At 32.4% G+C, this 13,781-nt stretch overlaps 1 protein-coding gene across 3 annotated transcripts in view; it reads right to left on the reverse strand.

The window, feature by feature from the left end:
* Positions 1 to 13,781, reverse strand: part of LOC106467284 (synaptotagmin-7-like) — a 107,747-nt gene that overhangs the window by 11,360 nt on the left and 82,606 nt on the right. For 2 of the 3 annotated variants that reach the window (XM_022395429.1, XM_013927620.2), the window contains 4 exons: positions 11,274 to 11,285; positions 9,955 to 10,042; positions 7,504 to 7,657; positions 1,305 to 1,421 (listed from right to left, as the gene is read on the reverse strand). In XM_022395429.1, the coding sequence (XP_022251137.1) occupies positions 1,305 to 1,421; positions 7,504 to 7,657; positions 9,955 to 10,042; positions 11,274 to 11,285 (371 nt within the window). Of the gene's footprint in view, positions 1 to 1,304; positions 1,422 to 7,503; positions 7,658 to 9,954; positions 10,043 to 10,251; positions 10,389 to 11,273; positions 11,286 to 13,781 lie in introns of those variants that run through there. The other variant, XM_022395430.1, reaches the window with a different exon arrangement.

Consider the following 13,781-nt stretch of genomic DNA (forward strand, 5'->3'; position numbering starts at 1 on the left):
GTACAAAACCTTGTCGAAACGTTGTACATTTCCTGTTATGTTAAAGTTTTTCTTCATTACCCATTCAAGCCGTCTCCAAGCATTATTAGTCTCAAAGTGTGTTCCTCGTCATCGTAGTTCAGACGACAACAGCGGAATTATTCAACGCCAGTGAATTACTAGTATATATTAATTGTAATTGTAAGATTTTCCTTTCATGCTTCATTAGTTTAGTTTTATTTCCACTAAATATTTTTTACAGTATTCGTGTGTTTCGTTGTTTTCGTATTCTTTAATGTTAGTTTGGTTCCTTCTAAACATTCAGAAAGTAAGTGCAATTTAGTTTCCATTAGCCTTAATTACTTTTATAATTTTCTTTTCCGTTCCTTTTTGATGTTAAAAGTCATTAAATAGCACGTAAGATTTTCATTAAAGATGCTCAATAAATTATTTAACGTTCCAATACACCCGGTTTTGATATCTACTAAACAATAAATTATTTAACGTTCCAATACACCCAGTTTTGATATCTACTAAACAATAAATTATTTAGCGTTCCAATACACCCAGTTTTGATATCTACTAAGCAATAAATTACTTAACCTTTCAATACACTCAGTTTGATATCTACTAAACAATAAGTTTAACATTCCAATACACCCAGTTTTGATATTTACTAAACAATAAATTATTTAACGTTCCAATACACCCAGTTTTGATATCTACTAAACAATAAATTATTTAACGTTCCAATACACCCAGTTTTGATATCTATTAAACTGCTTTAGTGAGATTTTAAGCTATAATTTTCCTTTTTTAAGGACTATCAAATAGTTCTCCCAAGACGTTTTGTCATTAAATGTATAAATATACATATATAAAGTTACATAATGCTTAGATCACAGAGTATCGAAAGACTATCAGTGTAAAATATAAGAGGAAGCTGGAGGTTTTCAAAAAATACATTTCATATATACTCCACGATTTTTCAACATAGGCTTGATGTCATTTTCTCGTAAGAACCGACATCTTCAGGAAGTTGTATATATCATACAATTAAAGTGTTTATTTCAGTCGATATGTTATATATTTTATTTACTAAAGCTTCACAATGGACTATCTGCGCTATGTTTGCCGCGGGTATCAAGACCAGAATTCTAACGTTGTAAGTCCTCAAGCTTACCCAAAAACCATTTGGGTCACCATTTAATATGTAATCCAATTTTAAACAAAAAGAGAGGGGCCTCTACTACCTTTCAAGTTAAAAAAATAATACGGTTTTCAAAGAAACAATAATTATACCTGTAGATAGATGGGCAACTTACCCTCAAAATAAAAGGTTTCATTCCAACGCGGGTTTAAAGTTCGATGTTTAACTTTAGTCTCAAGCTTGTGCTTTTTATCTGGAAGAAGACACACCCTCACATATGGGTCACTTGTTCCTGAAAAATAAATAATCTCGTGTATTTATACAACTTGCCTGCGATTAGTTACATTTTACACACATATTTCATCCTCATAAATTTATTTATTTAAATATGTTGCTTCTTGTAAGTTTCACACAAAGCTACATAAACGCTATCTGCGCATATCCGAACTGATTGACTAGCTGAAAGGCAGCTCCGAAGCAGCCAACCAACTCTTCGGCTACTGTTGACTGATCCAATATTTGATCATCATTTTTATAGCACATCCACTACTCTAAAATTATGGCCCAAAAACCACAGACCCTCGGATTTACAGTCCAAACATGCTAACCAATAGACTATGAATTCACAGTCCAAACATGGTAACCAATAGAATATGGATTCACAGTCCAAACATGGTAACCAATAGACTATGGATTCACAGTCCAAACATGCTAACCAATAGACTATGGATTCACAGTCCAAACATGCTAACCAATAGACTATGGATTTCACAGTCCAAACATGTTAACCAATAGACTAGGGATTCACAGTCCAAACATGCTAACAATAGACCCTCGGATTCACAGTCCAAACATACTAACAATAGACCCTCGGATTCACAGTCCAAACATGGTAACCAATAGACTACGGATTCACAGTCCAAACATGCTAACCAACAGACTACTCCCGAACCTCATTTAACTAGATCAAGTTATTACCTCCCAAAAAAGAAAGGTTAGGGTTATTTTTTCCAAAAGCCAATACTTCCCTTTTTTGTTATTTATCCAAACACTCCCGGAATCATGGTGAGCATGTACTCGAAATCTATCTGAAGCAGATTTAATGAACATTTCGAAGTTCGCATATTGACGATTTATAAATTTAGGTTCGCTTTTCTGAGTATATAACATACTTATTTCCATTTCTTAAACAGATCGAAATTTATCAAAAAAATATCACTACAAACGATATTTTTAAAGAATAATAAAGATTGAAAAGTTAAATTGTTATTTGTTTAAAAGCTACAAGACAGAAAAATAAATACTTTAAGAGTATCTATATTACTCAGAGTTTATAAATATATTTAGTTGTTGTTGTTTTTTTTTTGAGTTTCTGATGAAAAATACAGAACATGATTTTTTTCTCTTAGACGTATTGTGTTCATTAGTCAAACGATTTTGTTTTTTATGCATGGTGAACTTGTTTATGAAATGTTCATGTACTCTTAGCGGCTGTTTTTCTACTACTCGTTGTAAAGGCCAGCTTACTAGATTCCTACATTCTAAGCAAGTATTCCACATGTGTTCAACCATTCACGTCTACATTCTACATAAACCACTCTTGTTTTTTAAATTTCATAACATAGGTTAATTAATACGCAAGAAATAATTAACGTATAGAACAGTCCGTGAAGATTTGTTTACATAAACCATTCTTAGTACATTCTAATCCATTGCTCCTATATATTCACTCATATTTTTTTCTAATTCTAAGTAATAACTACGCTCTAAGTAACCATTTTAGCTACATTCTTATTAACATTTCCTAACTCCATCCAACCATTCTAAGTAGCAATTTAAGCAGTTTTCCCTATGGCTACATTATAAACAATAGTATTTCTATAACAACACTCTAAACAAACGCCGTAGCTATATTCAACCGTTCTTATCCATATTTTAAACGGTTGTCAATAGCTACGTATTAAACAACCGTAGACACAGTTATATTCAACTATCATAGCTATCCTTCAAGCAACCGTCCTATATATCTTCCGTTTAAGCAACCACTCACAGTTACATGCTGAGCAACCACATCTACTGTTACATTCTAAGCAATCACATCCACATCTACATTTTAAACAACTACATCTATAGTAAATTCTAAGCAAACACATCTACAGCTACATTTTAAACAACCACATCTATAGTAAATTCTAAGCAAACACATCTACAGCTACATTTTAAACAACCACATTTATAGTAAATTCTAAGCAAACACATCTACAGCTACATTCAAAGCAACCACATATACATTCTAAGCAACTATTTTTACAGTTACACTCTATACAACTATTTATATATCTACATTCTATAGAAACATTTATAAAATTACATTCTGTGCAACCATTCCTAAAAATACACTCCGCCCTTAGCCATATCCACTTTATTAGCTACGTTATATTGGATTTTACGGGGCAAATGTCATATGATCATTAACTAAGAATCCGATTATAAAACAGCATATATACTAATTGGTTTACCACTTGGAAGTTTATTATATAGCTTTATGTATGTGTTTGGTGCATTATCAGTCTTTGTTATACTTCGCCTCCAATCAACCTAGTACTTGTTAACACAGTCATCAAGTTGGGTTTGGAGAAAACAGTTTCTCGGCTAGATTCAATTGAAAAGTCAATAATTTACAACTATACCATATAAAATTAATGTAAGTTGGTTCCTCTGTGGTTACAGGTGATTGAGAGTTTAAAGGAATATTGAATCGTATCATGTAGTATTACATTGAGCCATCAGGTTAACTTGAAATGATCTAATCATGCCTTATGAGTAATTCAATTGAACAAAACACATCTGACACTTGTTTAAGCTAAGCAGCAACAAAGAAGATTTTCAGTTCCTATTTTACAGCAACAAGCACTTGCGCGTCTTGTATAAATTTAGCGACGTTTCGCATCTTCTTTTAAGGGCTCTGGAGATTTTCACATTGAAAACCGGTTCTGACATCAGTTACTATATAACTACAATGCGTTATTTGCTTAAACTAGTTCAAACAGGTGTCTTATTTTTGGTCTAATTGCACAATTTAAGAAACGTACAAGTAAACTCAGAGCTACGTTCTTTATTTGCACAAAAAAGGCAATATTTTATACAAAGTACTGCAAAGGTATACTTTATGAATTAAATTTTCTGTTGGCAAGCTAGAATGAAAATCTTATCCCTTATTATTACTTTAAAACCCCTGATGACAAATATGGCATCACGTGACAGCAGTTCTCGAAACTTGGCAAATAAATACATCTAAAATATATCTCATCAAAACAACTTTTGAAATTGAACATATTTAGGCACCTTTGAGATATTGCTTTACGTTAATTAATGTTGATGGAATAGATTGCTTTTACACTTAAAGTAGTAAAAATTATAAGTTAAATATACTTTTGGAGTTCAACTATTTTGCACAATTTTTTTCGTTGTAATGTAACTGTTAAATTATACAAAAAACAGATCAAGTCTTTGGATGGGAAGTTCCTCAGTTTGCAAAACATGACATTTAGTTGTAATGCGTTTGTGTATTAGATTATATTAAGGCACGGCATGGCCAGGTGGTTAAGGTGCTCGACTCGCAATCTGAGGGTCGCGGGTTCGAATCCCCGTCACACCGAACATGCTCGCCCTTTCAGCCGTGGGGGGAGTTATAATGTGACGGTCAATCGTTGGTAAAAAAGCAGCCCAAGAGTTGGCGATGACTAGCTGCCTTCTTACACTGCTAAATTAGGGACGGCTACCGCAGATAGCCCTCGTGTAGCTTTGCGCGAAATTCAAAAAACAAACAATACATTACAATAATACTTTTCATAATTCAAATCTAAATCTTCTTAGTCTTTTTTGCCCTAATACAGTTTCCAGTATGAAGAGTATATGTTAAAATGTTAACTATTATAGGGTTATTCAAAAGTCCACTGACAGACAGATCATTCAGAAATGGAAAAGTATTGGAAAATAATTCTTAGTGATATGGAATGAGCTGTTGTGAGCTTACCCTTTAACAATATTACTGAGGTCGTTCAATGTCATCATCAAGGTCATGTCCTTCAAAAATTTATTATTATGTCTCATGTAACCAAAGTTTCACGAGTAAATGCGTAAAAAATAAAACCATTTTAAGCCCAGCGTTACCAAAATCAGTCCTATATTTATATGGAGAAATGCATTCGTTTCATGCATATGTAGTTGTGTCTCAGGAGATCAAAATCCGACTGTAGGTTTGAGAGGAAAAGCCAGAATTCTGCAATAGTATGCACCTATGAAGAGTCCAAAGGGTTAAAAACTATTGAAATAAAACTTCCTATGTAAAATATATCTCACAAATACAATGCTGCATCTGCGCCCAAATTACTTAAATAATGGCTAAATATTCAGACCAAGGACATGGTCCTACTGTATGAAAATTGGCACCAGAATGTCAGGACTGCTCCCAGATGTATTCCAGAAGAATGTTGTCCTTCACATCAGATGATAGTAAAAGTGTCAGCGGCTGCTTACTACAGGCTCATTTGTGCATATACCACATAAAAGCAAACAATATTGACAATGAAGGCGCCATATTTGTCACACATACAAAGAAATAAAAACATTCCAATACCTGCGATATTATTTTTCATAATTGGGTTAGTCGAACATCATTGTTAGAGTGCTTAATAAAAACAGTTCTTTAAGCACAGGGGCTGGTTGTTTTCCACCAATTCGTAGTACTGTTTATCTCAGCTGCATTTAGAACAATAATTGTTGTTATTGTAGAACAATTTTGAAATTTTTAGTTTGTTATTGTTCCAAGTAGCTCAGCGGTAAGTCTGCAGGCTTACAACACTAAAAATCGAGGTTCGATATCCGTTCCTCACAACAACTAAACTTTTGTTATTTCTACATCTTTCCAATTGACATATTTGGTGTTTACTGTTTCAAAAGTCATGACTAAGTAACCTCAATGATTACTATCACACAATTCCCCCACAGCACATCATTACATATCACTAGCAGTTATTTTCACATACCACTCCATTTCTGAATTATTATGGACTTCTGAATCAACCTACATACCCAGTTTGTTGTATGCTGCTGTCGACGAGGCCTTTCGCCAATACCAGATATATAAATATAAATAAATAATTCTTCAACACTTAGTTGAAGCATTATTTGTATCAGTCGTTTACTACTAAGAATGGAAGACTTTGAAAGCAATAAGCTAGCATATTACAAACAATATGCTATTTCTGGTTATTCGCGCTGTGTTTTACAAATACAATGCCTGACCACATACGCATTAGACAATTTAGATAACATTTTTCATTCTTCATCTTCCTTTTCAAATATTTATATTGTTTTTTTTTATTCTAGTCAATCTCACTTTGAAAATTGTTTCATTGTTATCTATTATAAAAATCATACACGTTCCCACGAATAGTCGAAAGTTCGTCATTAATACATACTCAAAAGTATAAATAGTTTGTCGTTTGATAAGAGATTTTAAAACCGTATAAATGAATGTATTCACGAGTTATTACTTCACTACAATTACCAAAAATGTTTTGTTATCTTTCAAAACTTGTAGTGCATATTGTAAGAATTTACATATTTTGATAAACAGTTTAGAAAAAAAACGACCTTTATAATCCAGATATATATAGAAGAATTTTTTTGTCAATTTTAACCAATGTTTGTAATGTTTCTTCTATTTTCTGTCTATTTTGTTTTTAGCTAACCATAAAACATATTGTAGTTTTTTTTTATCTCTCATATAAAAGTAATCTATGCCATATGTTAGAATAGCTGTATAATTAGTATTATAACTATACTATAATATTAGAACAATAATAATAATAATAATTTATACACTGTTAGACGCGCGTTATGGCAGACTCGAGAAATAGAACATTACAAGCAGTTTTATCATTTAACGAATATTCTAATATCAAACAGTTGTGTATATTTATTCTTATGAAGCCGCAAAGGCGAAACGTTGGTTAAAAACAAAAAAGGTTTCATTTGGACCGAGAATGAATATCTGCCTCTTTCTGACTGTCTATTTATGCGTTTAATGTATCTCCTGAGAACTACTCAGCAAAATCATTGTTGAGGGCCGGGCGTGGCCTACTGTATCCGAGGGTCCGTGGTTTGAACTAAGTGTGAATGACGTAATAGTCTTCAGGTAATTCTATTTTCTTCAGTACGACCTATTATTTTAATCTCTGCTTATAAAGAAGGAATATATTTTAAATATTTTGCTTCTGTGACATATGAATTTCTTTCTGAGCTGGAAAACATAACATTTGTTACTGCTCTGGATAATGATATTTAAACTACTGATAGTAAAAACTTACCGATAATATCCTTGGCGGGTAAACCTTTGGCTTGAATTACCTTGAGAATCAGAGTAGAAGAAGTAAAGTTATACTCCAAGCTGAATTGAATCTGACCCGCTGGCTCATCTGGATCACACATCTCTCTGGCTAAGTCTGCGTCTGCTTCCTGTTGCTGTAAGTTTATATACTACTTTTTGAGTGAGAGACAACAAACTCGCACGAATACAACACTTATGATGTATAGTTATTACATATAATATACATTTATATAATTCTTGTAATTTCGATATCGTGCGCCTGGGGCTAAAGATCTAGTACATAGGCAATGCAGTGTCGCTATATTAAAGTTATGACTGCGGATTGTTGAACAGCCCTTTCAGACGAAGGCTATTTGTACTTCAAAGAAACTGCGCGAGTTTAGGAAAGCTTCGAAACTACAGCTCAAGTTTACACAGGGCAACATACCTGTACACAGAGTGAAGGTTATAGTTACAAAAGAGAAGTATCTATCGCTAGAAAACACAGCAATGAAATTCGGCATATTTCTGGTACCACTAACAAGGTAAAAGAAATAGGCTTAAAGCTCCCAAACAAAAAGTTCATAAGCTTCCAGCCACACCTTTAATCAACGGCTATCGAAGAAAATGCAATCACAACAACCTCATTCGAAACCAAGTCCTACGATGTAGCTTCAAAGCTTTAATGTGGCCTGCTTACATGTGGCCTTTGTAGCTTGTTACAGTGGATTTTGTAGTGTCAGAAAGTAATGTATTCATGGCATCAAAGTGAATATATTTGATAATGAAGGAAGTAGTTTGAAGTGTATCACAAGATTGGGATCATAATTGTTATGAAGTGTTTTTAGCCATTAGTATATCAAGCCCGGAGAATTGTTTTGATGATAAAAATAGTGTTACTTTAAAAAAAATCAAATTTTCTGAGAATTACCTCATTTCAGATAGATTACTTTGTTTATTATCGCTGAAAATGTAAAGTATTAGTTTATTATATTGTTCTATACCTTTAATCACGTCATACTGTCATTGTAAATATTTAAATACGTATTAATATAATTGTGAATATTAATCAGATGCTACTATCTTTGTCAGTATTTAGTTACATGCTACTATTGTTTATTTGTAATTAAGCACAAAGCTACACAATGGGCTCTGCCCATCACGGGTATCGAAACTCGGTTTCTAACGTTGTAAGTCCGCAGATATACCGCTGTGACACTGGGAGGCTACATGCTATTACTTCTGTAAATCTGTAATTACATGCTGCTATCACTGTGAGTCTCTAATCACTCTCTTACTGTAAATAGTTTATCACATACTACAATCGCTGTGAATTTTATTCACTATTTTTATCATTGTAAATCTTTAATTACGTCCAACTATCATTCAGATGGAAATTTTAAATATTTATTCCAGTTTAGCGCAAATATTCACAAACATTTTCTATTACTATATATCTTTAAAATAGTAATATTAACATTTTAAATCATTTTATTACTTATCATTTGTTTTTATCTCGCTATACCTTTTTTTAATCACGAACATTTAACTGTTGAACTTAAGAACGTTAGACGACTGATATTTTAAACTCGTACAGAATAATCTTGATATACTCTTAGAAAATCAAATTAACAATCTTTGTAAAAAATACAATAATTTTAGGGCACTATGCATGGTAAAAGTGTTTTTGCATGCAATTCTAATATATTTTCAAAATAACTTCAAAGTTTTTAAATTCAGCTTTCGGCATTCACTGGAGCCATCTTCAGGTGAAAATTCACGGTCGATAGTTTAATCAAAGAAACTTTGTCCACCACAAAACTCAAACTAAAGTTAAGTTCTTATTAATCATCAATTGAGAGTATTTTGAAAACAAAATTCAAGTTTTGAATCTTGAGACATTTTAACTACTCTGTGAATTTTCACCTCAAGGTGGCTCCATTGAGTGTCAAAAAAACGGGTTTCGATACCCGTGGTTGGTGCAGCACGGATAGCTCATTGTGTAGCTTTGTGCTTAACAACAAACAAAAACCAAAAAAGTTCAATTAAAAAGACTTTTTCCATCACGAAACCCAAACCGAAGATGAATCCTAATACGGTAACCTAAGTATCTCTCAACTTATTCATAGTTATCTTAATATACCTTATCATAAAGGAACAGTATTGTATTTGTACTTATGGCAAAGTTACTAAAGCTATCTGCTGCCGTCTGTGATTCTTAACTACTGACCAGAGTGGGGAAGGGCAGCCAGTCAGCAGTACTCTACCAGGGGCGTAGCCAGAGAGGTCGGAATTAGGGTCAAATGACCACCCCAATATTCTGAGTTTTTCTAATAAACACTTTTATTTCAACTGAGAGCAGTTAGAAATATCTACAAAGGAACGAAAAGAAGTAATTTATGAGCTTCATCTGAACGTTTTAAGAGTGAAAACAAAAACTAGGTTTACTTACTTCAGCTGAGGGAAGTAAGGACTGTAGAAAAGACATGGCTCCTGAACTGTTCATACTTGTCCCTCCTTTTTCAGATGTATTTGTTGGTCTAAGAAAGAAACACAAATTTCATCAGAATTGTTACAGCCTACTTCTTGGAAACAAAATCTCACTATCTCTTCAACTGATGTATAAAAGGACAGCAAATATATACTGCAAGGACATAATTAGTTATAGACCTTGCTCATTTAATCATACGAACTGAATATGGATTCTATGTTGATAAGCTGAGTTATCAAATTGTTAATATTTACTTACAATTATAATAAACTGAGGTAATGCTTATCAGCTGATTAGTCCAAGTTAGATGTTAATATTGTAAAATTCAGTCTCTGAGAAACAGATGTGTTCTCTTTAGAAACTAAACTAAACCACTGGAAGCACGAGATTTAGATTTACGGTATGATAAGAAATCATTATCATGAACCTAAGTGACTCATGCAGGATCCCATAAACAACTTCAACTTAATACCAAGTAGTGGTGACACACACTTCACCGTAGAGCATTATGAAAACGTGCTTTAGAGTGTGCAATCCCAGATAAGAGCCACTGTTAAAAGACAGAAAATATTAATATTAACATGAACTGGTTAGATTAAAGAAATTAAATGTCACGGTCTTATAATCAGGTGCTGTTATCTTTAAAGCTAGATACCCCAGTGTTTGTTTTATAGTATAAATATATACGGTCTTTGTGAACTTTAGACTTCATAAATCGCTTTGTGAAAGTTGTTTCTAATATATAAGAGTTTACGTTAAAATATTATTGCCTGATAACAAAATATAAAGTATAGTTGGGATAAAATAGTATATAGAACTTGAGTAGAAAGTATTGCTATATTCTTGACAATATGGATTTTTATAGGTATTTACTGTGTTACGGCACCGCAGTTGCTCCAAAATCAAACTTTTCTAGCAACCTGATACCTTATAACATTTTATTCGTGAAAAAAATATATTTTGCCACAATTAAATGTAACAGAATAGCTGATTTAAAATACAACTTTTAAGCAAAAATTATTTAGCTTCAAATTACGAGGAAAATTAGTAAATTTCGTTAAGATATTCTTATTAAAATCCACCTTTTATTAAACAGGTGTAGAAAAATAACAAAAGAAAATTAAAATAGCAATATTCAAAACAATAAAAGTGACATAGATAATCGCTAATGTAAAATATATAAATATATGTATTATATATATATGATTTATGAATATTAAGCTTTTAATACATGCTTAGCTAATTTAAAAAGAAAAAGTTAAAGAATCGTCCTAACTCACTCAACTTGCTGTCTGTAGTGTCCAAGTCAAATTCAAGTAAATAGTTCCGGAAGAAAGAGTGGAAAAAGAAAACAACAAACATAAAATTAGTACAAAACCCACGTGAAATATGAGTACAATAACATCAAAAACATCCCCAAGTAGAGAATATTAGAAACGCAAATGACACAGTTTAGTGAAGCACTACTGCAGGCTTTTGGTAGGAAAAGAATAAATTATTTTCAATATTTTTGGCTTATAACGAATGTGTCAAACTTTGTTAATAAATATCATCACGTGGTCACATTGCACTTAACCACATGTTTCTGTTAAAGGAAAATCATTTGAATCTCATCATATGACATTCCTAGTTTTAGTATACAAGGTTATTTAATTAATAGGGATAAAGTAGTAATAAAAGGGGGGAGGAGAAAGTTTTATGTAAATTTGAGTTACTGTCTGTTCAAATTGATGATATCAAAACTAATAGCAATGGGATTGAATCTATGTGTATTTTTGTCAGTGGTTATAAGGGAAAAATACTTTTAATTGAAATTTATTACCGACCACCTGATGAAAATGATGAAATTAAGGACAAACTTTTGAGTGTGATAAAGAATTAAGTATTAATGAGGTTATAGATGTGGAAGATTTTAATTTTAGGCATATAGAATGGAAAATGCTAGAATTATGAGGAAGACAGGTTTTTAAAAACTGGTTAGGATGATTTTCTTGATCCTACTGGGAAGAATGCTATTTTAGATTTATTATTAAGTTATAATCATTTCTCAATTAGATTTGATATTTTGCTGCATACAAGGATAAGGAATTCAAAAAGCACATTTTCAAGAGCTCAGGCAAGAATTATCTGTTGTGAACTGAGCAACTGAATTAGTTGGAGATACTGATCAGATGTGGAAAATTTTTAAAGATAAATTCTTAAGCATTCAAGTTCATTACGTTCCTTATGGAAAAAAGGTGACTAAAGGTTGGCTCACAAAAGATATAAAGGATAAAATTAAAGAAAAGCATTATAAATATAAGAGAGTTGGCCGAACGGGAAATTAAGAAATCAAAAAAGTATATGAAAAAAGTTGGCTGAAAATGTAAAAAAAATAATTGTTAGGATTTCTTCCAATACATTGATGGTAAGCAAAGTGTTAGGATGGAAGTAGGGTCTATGAGGGATGATACAGGAAGGCTAATATCTGATGATTATGGGATGGCTTGGGTGTTAAATTCTACTTTATCTTCAATATTATCCTAAAAATTTGTTAGATGGAAACGAAATTGAACAAGATGATCAAAGTAAACCTGAGCTTTTAAAAAAAAATGTGAAGTTTTAAAAATGATAAAACTCCTGGACCAGATAGTAATTGTCCAAGGGTTTTGAAAAAGGTTAAGGATTGAATATTTGAATATTATTATTTTTTTGAAAGCCTGATAAAAGATACTTTGCAAAATCATTTAAAATGTTTAAAATTTTGTTAGATAGTCAGCATTGTTCCACTAAGGGAAACGTTGCCTTACTAATCTTTTAATATTCTTTGAAAAAGTTACTTGTCATACAGATGGGTGTACGGATGTGGATTTGGTGTATCTGGATTTTCAGAAAGCATTTCACAAGGTGCCACATAAAAGGCTTGTTTAAAAAGTTAGCTCTGTTGGTGTGAAGGATGGGTTCGCTCATTGGATAGAAAACTGGCTAGATAAAAGAAAATAGAGGTTTGTTATAAATGGAATTAATATCACGAGTGTGTGATTCCTCAGAGCCCAGTGTTAGAAATTTTGCTCTTTTTGATTTACATCAATGACATAGATGAAGGAATGGTCAATAGATTATTTGACTTCGCTGATGATATTAAAGTTTTGGGTCATAGTGTCAATGAAGAGGATGCTATTGCTTTACAAAAAGATTTGGAATATTTGGTGAGTTGAGCGAATAAATGGCAAATGACTTTTAATTATAATAAATGCAAGGTAATGCATGTTAGATATCAGAATTTGAATTACAATTTTGATGGGAATAACCATGGTTTATCATTTTCCTAAGACCTTCAAGAGATGTGTTGTTGTTGCTAGTGGCATGGCAAATATATTTTTAGGTTGTATTTAAGGTAGTTTAAGGGAAATCTTGATAAGTATTAGGTCGTCAAGAAATTAGTGTCACGTATTGGAACACTTTCATTAACCACCACCCCAAAAACGTACGTATAATAGTTAAACGAACCGCCTAAACGCTACGTTAGTGTAGCCTATATAATGTGTAATGTTTATTATATTCTAACCCCTTATAGTGATGGCACAAGAAGAGACACACAGTCGGCATGTAATGGTGTTTGAATACAAGAAGGGAGACAACGCCTCCCTCTATAGCCACAAAGAATATCAAAGAAGTTTGTGGAAATGTTTTGAATGTTCGTAAGTGTCAACGATAGTTTCGCAAATTTCGTTCATGTGACTTTAGTCTTAAAAACTGTGATGGCAGGGGCTGACATGTTAGAATTGACACTGATGCTCTGAAGAAGC

This window comes from Limulus polyphemus, unplaced genomic scaffold (genome assembly GCF_000517525.1).
Source record: "Limulus polyphemus unplaced genomic scaffold, Limulus_polyphemus-2.1.2 Scaffold2554, whole genome shotgun sequence".
Classification (NCBI taxonomy): Eukaryota; Metazoa; Arthropoda; class Merostomata; order Xiphosura; family Limulidae; genus Limulus; species Limulus polyphemus.